We start from the raw sequence: 21,417 nt of genomic DNA on the forward strand, positions 1-21,417 counted from the left end.
TACAGTATTGTAGAAGTGGTCTAACTAATGCTTAGTGTAGTTTTAGCAAGACTTCCCTATTTTTGTACTCCATTACAAAATAAGGCCAACATTCCATTTGCCTTCCCCATTACCCACTGAACTTTTCATAGAATCTCTACAGTGCAGAAATAGGCCATTAGACCCATCGAGTCCGCACCAACCTTCCAAAGAGAATCCCATTCACACACAGCCTCCTACCCTATCCCTGTAACCCTGCATTTACAATGGATAATCCATCTAGCCTGCACACTACAGACAAACATAGCATGGATAATCCACCTAACCTGCAAATCTTTGGACTGTGGGAGGAAACCGGGGTACCCAGAGGAAACCCACGCATTGACAGGGAGAACTTGTAAACTCCACACAGTTACCAAAAGTCTAGAATTGAACCTGGGTCCCTGGTGCTGTAAGGCAGTATTGCAAACCAATGTGCTAGGAGAGTAGACCACGCAACCCTTTGAGCCTGCTCTGCCATCCAGTATTATCATGTACTTGATCCTTTTGGTGATTTAGGCATGCGGACCTCAGATCCTTCCGTATAGCAGCTTTCCGCAGTCTTTCTCAAATTAAAATAATATTCAGCGCCTCTATTTTTCTAGAGAAAGTAAATAACCTCAATTTCTCACATTACATTTCACCTGCCAACTTGTTGCCCACTCAATTAATCGGTCTACATTCATTTGTAGGGTTTGTGTCATCCTCACCACTCGCCTTCCTGCCTATTTCCATACCTTCTACAGGACCCTACTCCTACCCAGTGTGGGACAATTCCCTCTGGAGCAGGGCAGAGGCCCTTAATCAGTTACTTAAGTGGGTCACGGGCTCTCTGTTGGTGGCTGATCTGCCATTTTCTCAGCCATTACATTATTAAATCACATTGCCAGTATTTCTGCCTCAGTCTCCAAACAGCTCATACAATTTAGCCTACAATGTCTGGGATGCTAGTTCAGTATCATAACCACCATATTATTGTACCTTATATTGGTGTTAGCTTCTTTTATAAAATGTGACAAATATCAGTTCATCAGACATATCACTGGTTTGCGCTGATAAAGAAGTGTCTATAAGATTATCAATTAAGTGATTAATAAAGACAGTTTAAACATTTATAGTTTCCACCGTAATTTAGAGCAGAATCTTCTTAGCCCTGAAAGAAGTGGATAATGGCAAGCTAGTTAGAAAATACTGAAAGATTGGAAAAATTAGCTTCTCAATGTAGAGTGAAAAAAAAAGACTGATTTTCAACACAAGTTTTCACAGCAAGCTGAGAATCTCACTAGTGAGTGGAGAGAAGTCTATTTGCATTTTTTTTCTTATTCATTCAATGGATATGGGTGTTGCTAGATAGGCCAGCATTTATTTCCCATTCTTAATTGCTTAGAGGCCAGTTAAGAGTCAACCACAGCCAAAGATACTAGACAGCAACAAATCCCAACATGAAAGTCTAAGCAGGTACCTGGTGGCTCCAGATTAGATCAAATATTTTAAAAAAGCAAAAACTTACTAAAAGGAGGGAAAATTAGTGTACGAGAGAAAATTAGTCAAAAATAAAAGAACAGATAGGAAATTTTATTTTCAGATAAGAAGAGTTAATAAAGTTAGTGTTGATCCTATAGTAATGGAGGATAAGAAAATGGCAGATGAATTGAACAGATATTTTGCATTAGTCTTCACTAGAGACAATACAAGTAAAATCCTGGAAATAGCTATAAATCAGGAATTAAAAGGTAGGGAGGAACACAAGAATACTACAATTTCCTGGGAAGTAGTACTGAGTAAATAGGTGGAAGTGTGTTGAGAAGTCCCCAAGTCCTTCTGTATTTCATCCTAGAGTCTGAAAAGAAGTAGGAAGTGAGATCATTGATGCGTTGGTCTTAATTTTCTGAAATTTATTAGATTAGGGGAAGGTTACTTTATTTGGAAAATGGTTAACATAATTCCTTTAATCAAAAAAAATGGGCAGGTGCCAGAAAGCAGGAGTCTACAGGCCATTTAGCTTAACATTTGTCACAAGAAAAATGTTAGAAGCTATTATTAAAAACATTATAACAGGGCAGGGCGTTGGTTAGCTCAGTTGGCTGGACAGCTGAATTAAACTGTCTTCCTCACTTAGAGGAGGCATTTGGCCGGTATTAGCATTCCTGCTGCCGTTTCACCCTCCCCGCCAGGTCTGGAAATATCAGGTTTCATCTGGTGCAGCGTCTTCTCTCAATCAGAAACTCTGCTGGAGCTATCCCTTTTGCATGTGGGGTGGTCGTATAATCAAACAGGAACTGGGACAGTTTGGTCTCAATTGACACTGTAGGCTGCTTCTTTAAGCCTACCATTAACATTTGGAGGCTGTTTCTGCTAGACCATTGGACAACGGATGGTATGGAGCTGTCCTTATATGCTAAATGCCATTGGACTTTAGGAAATATTCAAATTCCCTGCTGGTAAATGACATCCCAATATCCATGATGAATACTTCTAGGAGTCCATGTGTCATGAATGATGCTCGCAGCTTCTCAACTGGTATCCCCAAGTTTGCTGAACCAACTTTAAGCATGTCCAATCACTTTGAATGGACGTCCACAACAACCAGGAACATTGAGCCCATGAAAGGACCAGCAGAGTCAACATGCAACCAAATCCAAGGTTTACCCGGCTGTTCCCACTAACATGGAGGCACTGCTGGTGGAAATTTTTGTCCTTGTTGGCACTCTGGGCATTGCCCTATCAACGCAGCTATGTCAGTATCCAATGCTGGCCACCAGACATAGCTTCTTGCTAGCATCTTCACCTTGGAAATCCCTGGATGACCCTGATGGAGCTCAGCCAATATCTGGCAGCAGCCTTTACTTGGGGCAATCACCCTTGCTCCCCACAGTAACATGCTGTTCTCTACAGTGATCTGGTCTTGCTAGATCCAAAAAGGCTTCCATCCTGGTTGCAATGACCCTTCTGTATTCCCTATTTCCAGCTGTTTCAGTTTCGCTAGGACAGGATCTTTGTGGGCACACTCGGATTATTGTCCAGAGTGACTGGAAGGGTGTCGAGGAAGTTTAAAACTAGAATGGACTCTTCCGGGAGAGGTACCACTGGTGGAGTATCTGCCAGTGGGAGGCAGCTCAAGGCATCCACATTAGCCTCTTGGCTTCCGGGATGGTGATCTAACTTGTACTTGTATGCACCGAAAATAAGGGCCCAATGCTGAATTCTACCGGAAGCTACGGACGGCTCCGCCTTGTCTTCCTTCAGGAGCCAAAGTGGTGTGTAACTATGACAAATTCCCTTCTGTAAAGATACTGGTGGAACTTCCTCACACCAAAGATAACCGCCAAACCTTCCTTCTCAAACTGAGCATACTTGCATTCAGCATCAGCCAGAGTCCAGGAAGCATATGCTATCAGGTGTTCCTCTCCGTTGGACCATTAGTGAACCAGCACTATCCCGATACCATACAGGGAGACATCGCATGTCAGCACTACTTTGCTCTTCAGATCGTAGTCGGCCAACACCTTAGATGACAATAGCTGCTTTTTTACTTTCCTAAAGGCTGCTTCTTGGTTTTGCAACCATTTCCAAGTCTGACCCTTTTTCAACAGCAAATGTAAAGGTGCCAAGATGGAGGCCAGGTCATGTATGAATTTTCCGTAACAATTCACCAGCCCAAGGTAAGACCCAGACGCTGGTACAGACATGGGAGCCAGGGCTCCTTTAATCGCCCTCGCTTTCTCTTCCAACAGATGCAACCCGGTTTTGTTAGCTCTGTAACCTAAGTTGGTCACTTGGGTCACCTGGAACACACATTTTTCCAGTCTAAGATGTACACTCACCTGGGAGAAACATTTGAACACTACGTCCAAGTGCTCTTAATTGGTTTTCCCTGTTATTAATACATTGTCCAGATAAATGGCAACAAATGGCCTTTGTAAAATGTTCTCCATGGTCCACTGGAAAAGAGCTCAGGCTGATGACAACCCAAATGGCAGTCTTGTATACTGATATAAACCTTTATGGGTATTAATTGTAGCATACTTCTGGGACTCCTCATCCAGTCACAATTGCAGGTAGGCATGGCTCATGTCTAGTTTTGTAAAGGACAGCCCCCCTCCAACTTTGCATACAAGTCCTCTATGCGAGGGATCAGGTATTTATCCAGCTGTGAGGAGCAGTTTATTGTTTGCTTGAAATCTCCACAAAGGCGAACTGAGCCATCAGGCTTCACAATTGGTATGACCGGTGCTGCCCACTCTGCAAACTGCACTGGCTTAATGATTCCTTCGCTCTCCAGGCTCCCGATTTCGCCCTCTATTTTTGCCCGCAAGGCAAATGGCACTGAGTGGGCCTTGCAAAATCTTGGAATTGCGTCGTGGTCAACATGTAAAGTGGCTTTGGCCCCTTTGATAGTCTCCTGGGTATTTCACTAGGACTTCATTGAAGTAGCCATTTTCCAAATGAAAAATGTTGAACCAATCAAGGTGACTCTTTCTCAACCAATTCTGTCCCAATAGGCTTGGGCCCGAGCATTTTACTACCATCAGTGGTAACCGCACCAACTGCTTCTCAGAGGAGAACAGAACCAAAGTCGCACCCTTAATTTGCAACAGTTCCCCAGTATACATTTTCAGTCTGGTTGAGGTCTTGCACAAGCTTGAAGTTTGGAGTCCCGAACAAATCTTGTTAAAGATAGATTCTGCAACTACAGATACAGCTGCACCAGTATCAACCTCCATGGGAACTGGGTGACCATTTAACCAAACGTTAATTTTAACTGGCTCCAATTTGGGTATCACCGTCATAAAGCAGAGATTGACCCCCCCCTCAGAGAACTTAAGCCAAAATGTCCAAAGAGGAGCACCCCACCCCATAATCTGAAAAAGGAGTGTGAAAAGTGGTGAAAAGTCTTTCAATTCAGTTCTCTGTTCCACAGCTACCTGATCCCTTTCCTTAAGGACTTCCTCATTATTCAATTTATTCTGAGGCACATCAAGATCCCAATCATCTGGATTAGATTCCTCACTCTGAGTGGCAGTAACTAAAACCAGTTTCTCTGGTTCCCATTCCCTATCATTGTAATGTTTCAGCATGTTCACATGATATCACCGATAAATTTTTTTTCTATTTTGCATCTTCACCAGATAGTTCACCTGGATCATCTTCTTCTCAATCTAATGGGGATCACTAAACCTTGTTTTGAAGGGATTGCCTACCACTGGTAACAGCACCAATACCACCATGGGCAAATGTACAAATTTTAGATTTCTTATCTGCTTCTTGCTTCATTTCCTGTTGTGCCAACTTCAAATGTTGTGTAGCTAATTCACCTCCTCTGTGTAATATCTCTCTTACCTCAGATACATAGTTAAACTGTGAGACCTCAGACTTTGGACCTATCAACTTTTCCATAATTAATTTTAAAGGCTTTCTTACTTTGTGTATGAATATCAATTCAAATGGAGTAAAACGAGTCGATTCATTTGAAGCATCTCTAATAGCAAATAATACAAATGGGATACCTTTATCCCGATCATTTGAGTACTCCTGACAATAAGCCCTTAACATGGTCTTTAGGACTGAGGCCATCTTTCCAATGCTCCCTGGGATTCAGGATGGTACGCACTTGATTTAAAATGTTTGATACCTAAACTATCCATTACCTCATTAAATAATTTGGCAGTAAAATTAGACCCTTGGACTGACTGAATTTCCTTGGGTAGTCCATAACAGGTAAAGAAAGCAAGCAACTCCTCCACATCCTTTTTTGCCTTCACAATCTGTGATGGAATTGCCTCAGGAAAACTGGTAGACACATCCATTATGGTTAGCAAATACTGGTCCCCACTTTTGGTTTTAGGGAGGGGTCCTACGCAATCAATTATAACCTGCATAAAAGATTCTTCAAATGCAAGAATTGGCATTAAAGGTACTGGTTTTACCACTGCAAGAGGCTTTCCTACCATCTGACACATAAGACAGGTATGGCAAAATTCAAACACATCTTTATGTAATCCAGGCCAATAGAAATGCTTCTGTACATCAACCTGAGTCTTCCTCACTCGTAGATGACCTCTGACAATACACCCGGTCTGTATTCTAACTGCAACATAATCTGGTGAACGTCTGCTCATTTCTCATTTACACTAACCTGCCAAGGTCTCTCTTTATGATACAAATCTTTTATTGTCTCATCTTTTTGTTGTAACTCCATTAATCTTTCAGAACTAAACACCTCTGCTGGATCCTTTACCTTCTTAGGTTTTTCCTTTACCATCTCATCCAACAGAGTGTCAGATAAATGGACCTCAACTCCTTCATCTTTCTCTTTTGTTTTCCCTTCTTGTTTTAACTTATGGCTGTGGGATTTTGTCACCAGAGTCTGGAAAAACTCCAGGGTATTTTTCTTTTAACGCCTCAGTTCCCTGGTTTTCTTTTGGCTTTTCCACTACAATGGGCATCACTCCCATCTGTGATCCAACTGTATCATTTCCAAGAACAAACTGTATTCCTGGAATAGCCAATTTTTCAATCACTCCCATTATCACTTACCCAGTATTGATTGGTCTTTTCTAGTCTTATCTTACACAGGGGAATACTAATCCTCTCCATTTATTCCACAGATTACCACTCAGACGATATTTCAGAAGGAGTGCAAATATTTTCATTTCTTACTATTAGAGACAGATTAGCTCCTGTATCTTTCAATATTTTCACTTCTTTACCTACTCCCCCTGTTCTACCCAAGTAAATCTTACCCACATAGGTGAAGTCTTTGAAAAAGTCTTGCACTATCTTACTATCCAGCCCTTGACAAGGCTGTGCACTCTCCTGCAGCTCCTTGACTTCTCTTGGGATTTCCTTCACTACCTTAAATAATCCCACTGGTTTAGCCTCGTTTATCGCATCGTTTTTCCCATTGCATTTCTTAAACCACCAGCACGGTGACTTTGTGTGTTCCACCTTATTGCAATGAAAACACCTGAGGTCTTTCACCTCTTTTCCAACTTCTTGGGTTTATTTTTTCACATGTGGTAAACTGTTTCCAGTGTGATCTACTTTTTGCTTTTCATTGAAGGATCTCCCTCTTTCCAAATTTCTATCCTTCACAGAACGAAATTGCTGTCAGAAGCTAGATTTCAATTTATACACTAAGGCGTATTCATCCACCATCTCTGCAGCTCTTCTCACTGTTTTAACTCTCTGTTCCTCATGGAAGTCAGTTTTTAAACTCCTCCAGCAGAATAATATCTCTAAGAGCCTCATGTCTTTCCTATCTTTAATGCTCTCATCCATCTATCGAAGTTGCTCTGTTTAATTCTTTCAAACTCGATACAAGTCTAACCTGGTTCCTTTCTTACATTTCTGAACCGTTGTTTATATGCTTCTGGTACCAATTCACAGGTGCTTAAAATAGCCTGTTTTACTTCTACATATTCTCCTGACACCAACTCTGACCTCACTAGCCCTGCCTACCAACTTGGTCTGAATTAACATTATTCATAGAGTCTCTGGCCAGTACATCTGTTTAGTCAATTTCTCAAAAGAAATAAAAAAGGCTTTTACATCATTTTAATCAAATTTTGTGTATATCCCTACCATACCTTTAGCTACGACGAGTTTGCTCATCATCACTATGCTCCTCACTAAGCCTACCTTCTACCTTCATCTCCAGCCTTTTAAATTGACTTTCCTGCCTAATTGCCAACTTCTGAAGTTCAAAATCTCTCTCTTTTTCCCTTTCTTCTCTCTCATTTTCTTTTTGTTCTGCCAGAGCAATTCTTTCCTTTTCTCTTTCCTCTGCTTTTAACCATAATTCAATTCAATTCAGTTTCAGTTCGCTTTCTTTCTCTTCAGCTAGGACTCTTCTTTCTCTTTCTTAGTCTTCAGCTATGAGCCTTCTTTGTTTTTTTTTGTCCTCTAACTCCAGTTGTCTCATTTGCAATTTAATTTTTTCTAATTCCACTGCACTTGACGGTTTCTCTGATATAGCTAAATGCTTGACTAACTTCATTACAATTTCAGCTTTTTTCATGTCCCTAGTTAAACCCAATATTAGGCTGTCTGCGGATTCTAAAAAGTGTCACCTTTTTCTGTCTTTCTAAACTTTCTTGGCAAATTTGGGAAACATCTTCAACCCCCAGAACCTCTTTGGCAATGTTCAGAGCCATTTTCCCATTTTTGACTTAACCAACAATAAGCAACCAAAATTAAACAGATTTTCCACTTCTCATTTAAGTTTGTTTTTAAAAGATCTAGGACACTCATCCCCAAGTCTGTTTAAATCTGCTGGCACCTTTCATGCCCCAAATCTGTCCAAATCCATTCAGATCCTGGACACAAGCCCCCGATCTGTTATAAAGTGGAGGTTGACCACACCTCCCTCCAGAACGAAAACAAAAACATCCAAAGAGGAGCACCTCACGCCATAACCTGAAAAAGGAGTGTAAAAAGTGGTGCAACCTGCCTTTCAAAAACTTCTAGTGGTTAAATAAAATAAATTTCTGACTCTCACTTTAAAATCAACAAGTACCAATTTATTTATCTAACTCTAACAGTGAACAAATTAACTAAGCTATTAACAATCCAAATACATCTGTTCTAACTACTGACTATTCGGGAATAAAACAAGATTCTAAAGTTATGCTGTTACCATAAATACAAGTCCCACGTTATATATATAAAAAGAAAAAGAATTTAGTCTCTCAAAATTACAGCCAGCTTACGTGTCTTCCGGAATGTTCTATGCCTTCTCCATTGATTCTTCTGTTAGGAATATTAACTGGTTGTGCCGTGGGTACCTATGTTATTTAGATAGCGCTTTCTCTAAGACACAGAGGAGGCTGTGAGAGCCAGCGACTCTCTCTTGAGAGCTGGGGACTATTAGCTCTGGCCGATGGCAGTTTGCTCTGGGGCTTTGTTCACCTGCCCCTTTCTTTTAATACCCTTGAATGACATATCAATATTTCTTATATTAAGATTGGTCCTATGTTGTCAAAACCATCAGATTTAAATTTAACCGTTTTTTGATATTTAAGTGCCTGGTTCAAATTGATTGGCTAAATTCAAAAGCTTGATGTCTTGGTAACACTGCTACTTGGCCTGCTAACTTTACTGGCCTTTTGAAACAAATGTTTCAATTCGGGTGCTCTCTGTGTACTTGCTGACTTTCAAGCTGCTGCTCACAGACATCCATTTTAAATCTCCAAGCATAGAAAAAGCTCGTCATCTTTTAAAGGGACCGTGCAATGCTTTCCCCCCCTCATATTTTACAAACACCAAATTTTAACTTCCTGTCTCCCAATCCACAAGTAATCTACCGAAATTTGCAACTCCTCCCCCTTTAAGAAAAAAGATGAGCCATTATGAAAAGATGGCTTCATTTTTTTTAAAACTTTAACTCCATTATATTACTAGCTCACTAATCTAGAGTTACACGTTTTATACTAATTCTATTTATATATGACATTGAACACTACAGTTTCTATATTTTATAAGAATTTTTCTTTTAAACTCAAAATAAAGCATCAATAATATTTTCAAGACCTGCAACATATACAATCTGTAAATTAAACACTTGTAATATGAGACTCCAATTAAACAATCTGGTGTTCTTGTCCTTAGATCTTTCCAGAACTGTCAAAGGATTGTGATCGGTATACATAATCGTCTCTGATGCATTGTTTGCAACGTGAACGTTAAAATGTTATAAGGCCATTACCAAACTAAATAACTTTTTCAATGGTTGAATATTTTTTCTGGTGGATATTGAGATTTTTTTGAAAAATAACCGATTGGCCTTTCAAATCCACAATCACCCTCCTGTAACAACACAGCTCCAACACCTGCATCGCTTGCGTCGATGGCGACTTTGAAGGGTTTCAAAAAGTTTGGCATGGCTAAAGCTAGTGCAGTGGTTAAAACTGCTTTGTAGGCATGTAGGACTCCTTTGCCACCTCTCGTCTACATACTGGCAGCAACTACAATGGCTTGCCGGCCCAGATCCTCAAGAACTGTTCAGCCACTTGGGCAAAGGCTCGGCTTTGTTATGGGGATCTGATGTGAATTGGCCTAGGGACCCTGTGCTCAGGATATGCCCTGCATGAGGCTCTGCAATTACTTACATTCAAGTGGCGTTCCCTACGCTCAATTGGGCTGGTGAGGTTTCTACTTCCATTGGGATGCCCTGTAGTTCCCATGATCCACTTACTGCATTTTATAATGACAAGGCCAGTTGTAGCACCTGTCTGAAGTCCAGCTGGGCTTCAGCTAGTAGGTGCTTCTGCATGGTTACGTCATTAATCCCAGATTCCAAACAATCTCTCAGCATCTCATTCAGGATTAACACAAAATCACATGCCTCTGCCAGTCATCATAACCTTGTCAAAAATCCCAATACGGATTCTCCCGTTCTCCATCAGCTGAATAAAACTGATAGCATCTCAGAATTAGAGGAGTTGGGGTCATAATATTCCTTAACCACCTCTGCAAACTCTTAGAAGGTTTCAGTATCTGGTGCCTTTGGGAAAGGTAAGGCTCTTATAACAAAAATGCTGTGGGTCCACATGTCATCAGAAGGATTACTTGTTGCTTTTCATCTGCCCCAATGTCATTTGCCCAGAAGAAATATCGCAGTCTTTCCACACACTTGGCCCAGTCTTTGACAGCAAGGTCAAAAGAGTCAAGCTTCCCAAATCAAGACATGACACCTGAAATGCTTTCCTCAACTCCAAGATGGCAGTTTCAAGCAAATATGTTTTTCAGGAACATCCTGTTTTCTCCCATCGTCACTGAAATAACTACACAGAGGCCGGTGTCCCATCACCGAGTCACCCTTTATTTACTAGTGAACAGTACACAGGCTGTAGAACCTCAACGGAGGAGGATCCACTTTCCTGGTTATATTAGTCAGCTAATGCTTTCATGATTGGCAGAGGTTAACAGCCTCAATGAAGAACCTCATAGTTAGCGAGGTCCACCTTATACCAATCACTACAACAGCAGATTTTCTTCCCTAAAGGAAATGAGTGAATGAGGTGAATTTTTATGGCAATTGATTGTAGCTAGTTTCTAATTCCATCTTTACTAATTAAAGTTAATTCCACCAGCTCCCATGTCCCTAAAGCAGTAGACTGAGTTCACCACCTTTTCTGACTACTCCTGGTAAGTGCTCTTTTCCGGATTCAAGTGCTCTGTTTCTCTATCTAATAAATGCAATGCTTCTTCCTTTTCCTACAAATATGCCTCTCACATCCTCCAGTCTATTTCCTGCCTTCTGGCTGAAGTTTACAGTTATCTGACCGAGTCCTACTCCAAGCCTAACCAGACCGGTTGGCTTCTTTACTCCAGACCACGCTTCTGATCTGCAATCTGACATCCCACTTTAGTCCTTTCCTCCTATACTTTTCCCATCATTCAGAAACACTCAATAACTCAATTCCAAGCCAATTATGTCCCAGACTTACTCATCATTCCATTTCCCAAGCCATACACCCAAAATTCCTCCTCTATTCAACGGTCTGTACTTTCCAAACTTACTACTCACATAGTACATGATGACTACTATCATGCCATAAAATTACTCAGCTGTTAACATGGTTACTAGTATTTAATTTTATTAAAAACCCTCTTGATAGAACAGCAGAATGGAAAACATAGAAATAGGCCACAGTATAGAATGATGCCAAGGTAGACTGATTCTTTCAGATAATGTCAAGTTTCAAAAGCTTGCTGCAGCTGGAAACTAAACCTTGAAGCTGATCATGTAAGCTAATACAGAGGAAATTTGAAATTGAAATTTGTTTGAAATTAGAAGCAACAGGATATAGCATTGAGGAAAAACAGGACAACAATAAATAATGTGATGAAGTGAGGTTTGCACTGCTCACATGAACTACGATTTGGTACAAGGGGACTTTATCATATAACATCCAGGGGGAAAAAAAAAAGAGATCAGTTAAGTAAAGCCATGAGATGCAAAAAACAAGAAACCAGAAGGCAAGGAGATAAGAGTGAGGGGGAAAAGACACAGACACACACACACACACAGACACACACACACACACACACACACAGTGACAAATAGATGCAAAGTGGTAATACATATTAGCTCAGTTTATCATAGTAAATAGAACACCTTGTTGCGTTTTTATAACAAATGCATACATAAGTAACACACCATTGGGCAGGCAGTAAAAGATTTGAATTATCCAGTACTGTAAATGAAATGGAATAGCACTAGAGACCTGTATGGATCAGTTCAAATTCTAACTATTACTAATACAAACTAAACATCATGACAAAAAAAGGATGTTCTTCTCTTTATATTTATGCTGTTTTAGATTATCTTACCTCGTGAAATACTTATACCGGTTTTTACCGCTAACTTGTGGATCTTCCTGTACTTGTAATTGCATTTTAAGAGAAGGATCATGTCTGAGAAGAAAAGGAAATATTTGACAGATGGGTTTGAAACCATTTCTTGCGGTGATAGACACAAATGTAAAATACAAACCTTCTCTTGATGTCACTAAGTATCAGTGTACCTATTAATAATTCTTGTTAAAATACTTTGTTGACCCCATAAAACAATATTCTTGCTGAATTGCAATTAGTTTTCTCCGAACTGCTTAACTTACTTCATATTGTATCTTTATGAGGCAACACAAAGAAGACTTTCATGCTATAAACCTTACTTATATTCAAATCTAGGTCCAATCAAAGAAAGTGTGCTTATCTAACCCTCCAGCACAAATCTTCCCTAATTTTCTTTGCCGTCTGTTTCCATTGACATTTCGAAAATTGAGGTCTCATCAACATGAAAGTAACCAGCTGTGATGAGATTTATACTAAACGATTTGATAAGCCTTACTTAACACATTAGTTTTGATGTCATCTTTAATAGAGCTCCATCACTTAATTAGCTGAATTTTTTGGGATTTCTCCTACTCTCCCGTTCTAACTTCAAAGGAATGACAGAAGAACTCGCAAAGAAATTCAGTTAATAGCTAAAAATGGTCATTAAATGGGGTCATTTTATGCAAGTATTGCTGCAGATGGTCTGCCATTCTTTGCCAGTGTTATAGCAAGAGATCCGGAAAACCACGCAGAAATTGTCTCCAATTGTTTTCAGCCAATTCTCTAACCACAAAATAAGGTCATTGTTATTGACAATTTATACAATTGTCACAGGATTATAGAAAGTTACATTGACTGAAATAGAATTCAAAAACAATAGTTGGTATTTAATGCTCTCAGCCAAGGGGGAGTCAGAGTGGGGCCATTTAATTGGGGTAAAGGGTGCTGGAGAGTGGTGGGACCATTTAATTGGGGTATAGGGTGCTGGGGAGTGGGGGAACCTGTTACTCGGGGAACGGGAACGGGAACGGGAACATCCTTCCCCATCCTGCTGCTGCCGCCGGTTGAGGGTCATTACGTGGGTAAAAAATTAATGGCAATTTAAAGGCCTCACCCTTCAACAGTATTTAACAAGCCCTGGCAGAGGTGTTGCTAGCAGAGCTTAAAAAGCAAACCAGCAGGCTCTGGGCTATGGGGAGGGTTGGTGTAACAGTGGCAAAGATTGACAGACCATCTGCAACAACACCCCACCCTCCCACTTGGACCTGTGGCCTGGGCTTCCTTGCCGATCTCGGGCCTCTGATAGTTGCACTGCCAGCAGCTTTTGCTTGCATTTCCTGCAATGGACACTGCTGACATCTGATTGGCCAGCAGCTTTTAGAAATTGAACTTCTGCCCCCAGTTGACACAAAGAAAGCTATTGATGCCTCAAGGGCACATAATTTCCCCAAAGTGGTGCGGGGACCTTGTTGCTTTTCCAGCCAGTAGCTGAGGCCAAAATTATCTGCATAACAGTAAATACTGCCCACATTGACTGTGAGACCACAAGACAGAGGGGCAGAAGTAGGTCATTTCGCTCATTGAATCAGAGATAGTAGGAACTGCAGATGCTGGAGAATCCGAGACAACAAGGTGCAGAGCTGGATGAACACAGCAGGCCAAGCAGCATCATAGGAGCAAAAAGGCTGACGTTTCCGGCCTAGACCCTTCATCAGAAATGGGGGAGGGGAAGGGGGCTCTGAAATAAATAGGGAGAGAGGGGGAGGCGGATAGAAGATGGATAGAGGAGAAGATAGGTGGAGAGGAAACAGACAGGTCGAAGAGGCGGGGATGGAGCCAGTAAAGGTGAGTGTAGGTGGGGAGTTAGGGAGGGGATAGGTCAGTCCAGGGAGGACGGACAGGTCAAGGGGGCGGGATGAGGTTAGTAGGTAGGAGATGGGGGTGCGGCTTGAGGTGGGAGGAGGGGAGAGGTGGGACAAAGAACAGGTTAGGGAGGCGGGGACGAGCTGGGCTGGTTTTGGGATGCGGTAGGGGGAGGGAAGATTGTGAAGCTTGTGAAATCCACATTGATAGCATTGGGCTGCAGGGTTCCCAAGCGGAATATGAGGTGCTGTTCCTGCGACCTTCGGGTGGCATCGTTGTGGCACTGCAGGAGGCCCAGGATGGACATGTCGTCTGAGGAATGGGAGGGGGAGTTGAAATGGTTCGCGACTGGGAGGTGTAGTTGTTTATTGCGAACCGAGTGTAGGTGTTCTGCAAAGCAGTCCCCGAGCCTCCGCTTGGTTTCCCCGATGTAGAGGAGCCACAACGGGTACAGCGGATGCAGTATACCACATTGGCAGATGTGCAGGTGAACATCTGCTTGATGTGGAAAGTCTTCTTGGGGCCTGGGATGGGGGTGAGGGAGGAGGTATGGGGGCAAGTGTAGCACTTCCTGCGGTTGCAGGGAAAAGTGCTGGGTGTGGTGGGGCTGGAGGAGAGTGTGGAGCGGACAAGGGAGTCACGGAGAGAGTGGTGCCTCCGGAAAGCAGATAAAGGTGGGGAGGGAAAGATGTCTTCGGTGGTGGGGTCGGATTGCAGATGGTGGAAGTGTCAGAGGATTATGCGTTGGATCCGGAGGCTGGTGGGGGGTACGTGAGGACGAGGGGGATTCTTTTTTGGTTGTTATTGCGGGGACGGGGTGTGAGGGATGAGTTGCGGGAAAGGTGGGAGACACGGTTGAGGGCGTTCTCGACAACTGAGGGGGGGACATTCCGCTCATTGAGTCTGTTCCACCATTCAAATGGGATCATAGTTAATTTAATAATCCTCAACTCCATTTTCTTGCCTTTTCCCCATAAGCCCTGATTAAAAATCTTTCTATCTCAGCCTGGAAAATACTTAAAGACCCAGCCTCTACTGGTCTCTGTGATAAAGAAATCCACAGATTCATCACCCTTTGACAGAAGAAATTCCTCTTCATCCCAGTCCTAACTAGAAGACCCCTTACTGAGATTATGCCCTCTGGTCCTAGGATCTCCCACAAGGGGAAATAACCTCTCCGCATCGACCTTGTCAAGTAGCCTAAGAATCTTTTATGTTTCTCTCATTCTTGTAAACTCCAATGAGTACAGCCTATTCCAATCTACTCAACCTCTCCTCACAGGTCAATTCCTCAAGACCTGGGATCAATCAGGTGAAACTTCTCTGGACTGGGTCTAAAGCCACTTTTCTTCGATAAGGGGACAAAACTATTCATAGTATTCTAGTCTAACTACAGTCTTGTATTTTCTAGCAAGTCTTGCCTATTTTTATATTCTGTTCCCTTCAAAATAAAGTCCGACATCCTATTTGTACTGTAGCTTTCTGCAGTGTTTTTCTACATATATAATATTCAGCTCTGCTACTGTTCCTGACAAAATGCATAACCCTACATTATATCCCATCTGCCAAGTTTTTGCCTGTCTATAAGCCCTCTGCAGGCTCCCTCTGTCATCCTTACCATTTGCTTTTACATCTATTCTTGTGTCATCTGCAAATTTCACTTTCCTCATCTAAGTCATGAATATATATTGTGTATAATTATAGCCCCAGTACTCATGTCACTTCCACTCTATGAGGTAGAGGTTGCCAGCCTTAAAATGCCACTCTAATCCTACCTCCCTGTTGTCTATCAGTTAGCCAATATTCTATTCTTGCGAACATACTACCTCCAATGCCATGAGCTCTTACTACATAACCTAGTAGGTGGTATTTTATCAAATGTCTTCTGGAAATCCAAATATATTACATCCTTTTATCTATCTTGTTTGTATTCTCTTCAAAAGAATTCTAATAAATTTTTAGGCATGATTTCCCTTTCATGAAGCCACGCAGACTCTGTTTCGTTACATTATTTCTAAACGCTTTGATATCACATCCTTTATATTAGGCTCCAACATTTTCCCAATAACACACATTCAGCTAACTGCCCTATTGTTACCTGCTATTTGTCTCCCTCCCTTTTTGAATGAAGATGTCATATTGGCAGTTTTCCAATCCGTCTACACTTTTCCAGAACCTAAGGATTAGAAGATTACTACCAGTGTATTGACTATCTCTGTAGCTACTCCTTTTAATATCTTAGGATATTACTCAGGTCTAGGAGATTTATTTTCAGACTCCAATAGTTTCCTGGTACTTTTTCTCATGATACTTCTTGCATTTATTTTCTTTCTCTCTTTGGCCCTTGATTATTTAGTATTTTTGGAATGCTCTCAGTGCCTTCTACCATGAAGACTGAATTGATGTGTTTATTAAACTTCTCTGCCATTCATTGGTTCCCCATTATTATTCTGTCAGTGTCATTCTCCAAGGAGCTTATGTTCACTGCTCCCTCTCAAACCAAATGCTAAATTCTAGAATATTTTACTCCGAGATCATTTATTTAACCTGTCCCATTACATATCACCGATCAAAAATAGATCGAAAATCCCTGGATGAATCTCAAACATACTGTTGTAAGAAACTGGTCAAAATAACTCTATGAACTCTTCCTCTGTCAATCTGAGTTTCCAAATCTACTTGAAGACTAAAGTCACCCATGAATAATGTACCACCTTTGTAATATGGTCTCATTATCTCCCTATTTATTCTCTGAGTTATAGTATAGTTTTGGATAAGCCTTTCTTCAAGAACTACAATTTTTCAAACAGGTAGCCATAGCAAGAAATGCTCTTTAAATATGTATGAGTTTTAAGATTTACTTATTATAAAGTTTACATGTAATTGACGATTTAGCTCATCTAAAAAGAACATAGCAATTACGCTGCCAGTTGCTTGATGGCTTCTTGTTTTTTCTCTCTGTATCCTCTCCAACGTTGATCAACAAATTTTGGTACAGAGTCATTGTAATCTAGCTGAACGGTGTAGCTTGGGAAATGTTCCAAATTACTGAACATGGTCTTATAGTCAGGTACTTTCTTCTGCATGATTGAAAGAAATACACAGAATTTGTGATACTTAGATCCAGGCAACTATTCAAAGCACATTAACTTACATAGATGAATATGAGAATACAATAACATCAAATTAATACAAAAGTATGAGAATTCAATGTAGTAAGCATTTCTGCATTTCAATCTCCATATTTGAAAAGCATACTGTTGACTTAGTGGCAGTAAATTCTCCTTAAGTAAATGTCAGTAAGTAATAATTTGTCACTGATTCAATAATTTAGCAGTTCACTACTTCTTTAAAAGTATTTTTTTTGCCACATGGTATTTCAAAGACTTTATAAACTACTTTGTTGCACTCATGGTCTCCTGAATACCAATATTTCTGCAGAAAATACTTTTTTGCTTTTGAATTTTTGATATGATAACAATTTATGGCATTACCTAAAAACATGACATTTAGGCATATTTTCAAAAACCATAAATCTCAAAAAAATCCAGTTACAGGTTAGAGTTTGTGAAAATCAAAATCTAAGGTTTTGAAGGAGCATTAGCATCTAAAAACATATTACATGTGTGAATGCAATTAAAAAAAGGCTCCTTTCTTGGCAAATTTTAGAAAAACACCAGTGGCATGGTCAAAACAGAAAATATAGTGGATGCCATGCAATATAGCAACACAATGATGAGAATATTCCTGAAATTGTCAGTAAAATAGAGTCATAGTGTCATACAGCACGGGAACAGACCCTTCCATCCAACCAGTCCATGCTGAACATAATCCCAAACTAAACTAGTCCCACCTGCCTGCTCCTGGCCCATATTCCTCCAAACCTATCCTATTCAAATATCCATCCAAATGTCTTTTTAACGTTGTAATTACATCCGCATCCACCACTTCATCAGGAAGTTCATTCCACACGCGAACCACCCTCCGTATAAAAAATTTGCCTCTTATGTCTTTTCAAAAATCTCTCCTCTCACCTTAAAAATGTGCCCCTTAGTCTTGAAATTCCCCATCTTAGGCAAAAGATAACTACCATCAACTCTATCTATACTTCTCATTATTTCATAAACTTCTTTCAGGTCACCTCTCAACCTCCTACGCTCCAGTGAAAAAAGTTGCAGCCTATCCAGCCTTTCCTTGTAACTCAAACATTCCATACCCGGCAACATCCTGGTAAATTTCTTCTGAACCCTCTCTAGTGAAAGTCCATTTGTCTGCTCCAACTACCTTCCCTCACTATTGCTATCTGCTGCTGGAGGTCCCACAGAACTGCTCAGCTCCCTTGTTCGGTGCCTGGACCCCATCACCGTCGTCATCTATGGCTGGTGGTCCCATCATTATAAGGCTGAAGCATTTGCAACTATCTTCAGCCAGAAGTGCCAAGTGGATAATCCCACTGAGGACTGCAGCATCACAGATGCCAGTCTTCAGCCAATTCAATTCATTCAATGTGATATCAAGAAACAGTTGGAAGGCTGGACTGCAAAGCCTATGGACCCTGTTATTATTCCAGCAGTAGTACTAAAGACTTGTGTTCCAGAATCTGCCATACATCTAGCCTAGCTGTTCCAGTATTGCTACCACACTGGCATCTACTAAGCAATGTGGAAAATTGCCCAGATATGTCCAGTCCCCAAAAAAAACAGAACAAATCCAACCTGGCCGACCACCCATTGCCCATGGCAAGAGAAAATGAACAGCTGAATACTTTTTTAAATGTAGAAGAGAGAGATTTGGGAGTCCTTGCCCATGAATCATAAAAAGCTAGCATCCAAATTCAGCAGATAATAGGGAAGGCAAAAAGTATTTCAAAGAAAATGAAGTATAAAACTACAAAGCATTTGCTAAAACTACACAAGGCTCTAGTCAGACCACAACTGCAAACAGTTTTGGGTCCCTTATCTAAAGAAATACATATTGGCATTGGGGCAGTCTAGAGAAGGTTCACAAGACTGATGTCAAATGTGAAGAGACTTTCATGAGGAGACATTGAGTAGGTTGAGCTTGCACTCATTGAAATTTAAGCAAAACAGAGGCGACCTAATTGAAATATACAAAAGTTTTTTAAGAGGACTTGACAGGTGGGACAGTCTGGGACCAGAAGGCATAATCTCAGAGTAAGGGGTGGCACATTTAAGATAGAAATGAAGAAGAATTTCTTCTCTCAGTGAGTAGTGAATTTTAACTGCAGAGGGCTGTTAAAGCTGGATCATTAAGTATTTTTAGGGTGAGGGTTGGCCGATTTATAACTAGTTAAGGGTTACAGGCAAAAGAAAGGGAAGTAGATTTGAGAATGATCAGATCAGCCATAATGCCAATGAAGGGCAGAGCAGACTCGATGGACTGAATAAGCTGCTTCTGCTCATACATCTTACTGTCTTAATTGGTCTACTCTCGATGATCAGTAAAGTGAGGATGGGATCATTGATTATGCTGGTGCACGTGTTCAAGCTTCTTTATCTTCTGCCTGACAGCAGAGGTTGGAAGAGAGCATTACTAGGGTAGAAATGGTCTTTGATGATGTTGTCAGCCTTTCTGTGGCAGCAAGAAGTGTAAATGGAGTCCATGGATGGAAGGGTAGTTTCCATGATGGTCTGGGCTGTGCACACAACTTTCTGTAGCTTCTTACGGTCCTGGGCAGAGCAGTTGCCATACCAGGCTGTCATGCACCTGGATAGAATGACTTATATGGTGCATCAGTAAAAGCTAGTGAGTGTCCTTATGGGCATGCCGAATTTCCTCAGCCAAAAAAGAATCTTGATAGGAGTAGAGTGAGAGAAAGAAGTCTGAAGTTGAGTCAGAAGGTTAAGGAGAAAGGACATCATCACGAATCGTTAGTCATAAAAGTGTGTGATCCACACATATATTTAGTTAACATGTTTGATAGTGTAAAGATTAGGTTTGTACATGTAGGTAGATCGTGTTTCACCTTCAGATGTCCATGGTGAAAGGAGGATTTGGAAAGACTCAAATGAGTCTGATGTATTGGATTGTTGGAATCCAAGTAGAATACTAGTCGTTACTCCAATACAAGTACACCTGAAACTAGTTCAGGTCGAAGTCAGGGTCAGACAGATATGTCTGGTGAAGGTGAGAATTCAATTGATGGTCAAAAGCAACATCAGCCCTTGTTACAGAAAACATCTCTTTAGTCTCAGGCCAAGATGGGTCAATGCCTTGCACTAAGTTCTGAAAGTTTGAGTCAAGAAAGGAGGCATCCTCTTAGGAATAGGAACCAGTGGTGGCTATACTTATAAATAAAAGGAAAACATGAGATGTATACAAGTTGCATGGAATTTTTAACATTTTGCTCATTAATGAATATATTACACAAAGTACCTGCTTTTGACCATTTGTATACAAGTAAACATCAGAATAAACTAGTTGAATTTGGTGTTGACTCTCCATTTGCAGCACGTTGTAATATCTTTGCAGAAAAGATGAGACTAAAGCAAAAAGGAAGCAGTCAGGACAAGGAAACTGAAAATTGAAAAGTGATGTAGGGTAACAAAAGAGTCACAGATGTTGGTAGAAACAGACTGTACAGGTGAGAAAATACTGTGTCCTTTTTGTGGGATGCGTAGGAGATTAAGTCATTCCTCTTCAGACCTCTCCTTCAACATGGACTCGCCTAAACTAGAAAATTTCATTGACTTTGTAGCTAATTTCCATTTCTCTCTCACCTTTCTCAGTCCATTTCTGACTTTCCTTTTACCTTAAACTGTCCTGCTGTCAATCCTATCTTGGACCTTCCCTTTCTACTGGCTTCAAGTATGTTACATTTCTGTCTTTCTTCAGTTCTGATGAAAGTTCATTCACCTGAAATGCCAATTCAATTTTTTTCACAGATACTGTGAGACATGCTGAGCATTGACAGCATTTTTGTTTTTGTCTCTCTCTCTCCCTGAATTCCAAAAAGGGTGTCATCAGGGTTGCTAAGTCCATCTACAACTGAATGAAGTCAGATTGCCAGAAAAGGACATCTATTGAATCTCTGCCTGTATAACGTGAATAAGGAGGTTCTGAAGCACGTGGATGCATAACAGTACATTTATCAAAATTACAGACAAAGTAGCAAAAGCCCTTAACAGATCAGCTTACAATAGTAGGCACATTTTTCCGATGGTGTCATGAAGA

The 21,417-nt window shown here is 40.8% G+C and overlaps 1 protein-coding gene across 1 annotated transcript in view; it reads right to left on the reverse strand.

Moving 5' to 3' along the window:
- cfap91 (cilia and flagella associated protein 91) overlaps positions 1–17,309 on the reverse strand; it is an 82,711-nt gene extending 65,402 nt beyond the window's left edge. Inside the window, exons 1-2 of the mRNA XM_048603087.1 lie at positions 17,146–17,309; positions 12,355–12,438 (exon numbers count right to left, since the gene is read on the reverse strand). Of these exons, the coding sequence (XP_048459044.1) occupies positions 12,355–12,438; positions 17,146–17,309 (248 nt within the window). The remainder of the gene's footprint in view (positions 1–12,354; positions 12,439–17,145) is intronic.
- Positions 17,310–21,417: the final 4,108 nt, after the last annotated feature.

Source organism: Rhincodon typus, chromosome 11 (assembly GCF_021869965.1).
Source record: "Rhincodon typus isolate 14 chromosome 11, sRhiTyp1.1, whole genome shotgun sequence".
Lineage (NCBI taxonomy): Eukaryota > Metazoa > Chordata > Chondrichthyes > Orectolobiformes > Rhincodontidae > Rhincodon > Rhincodon typus.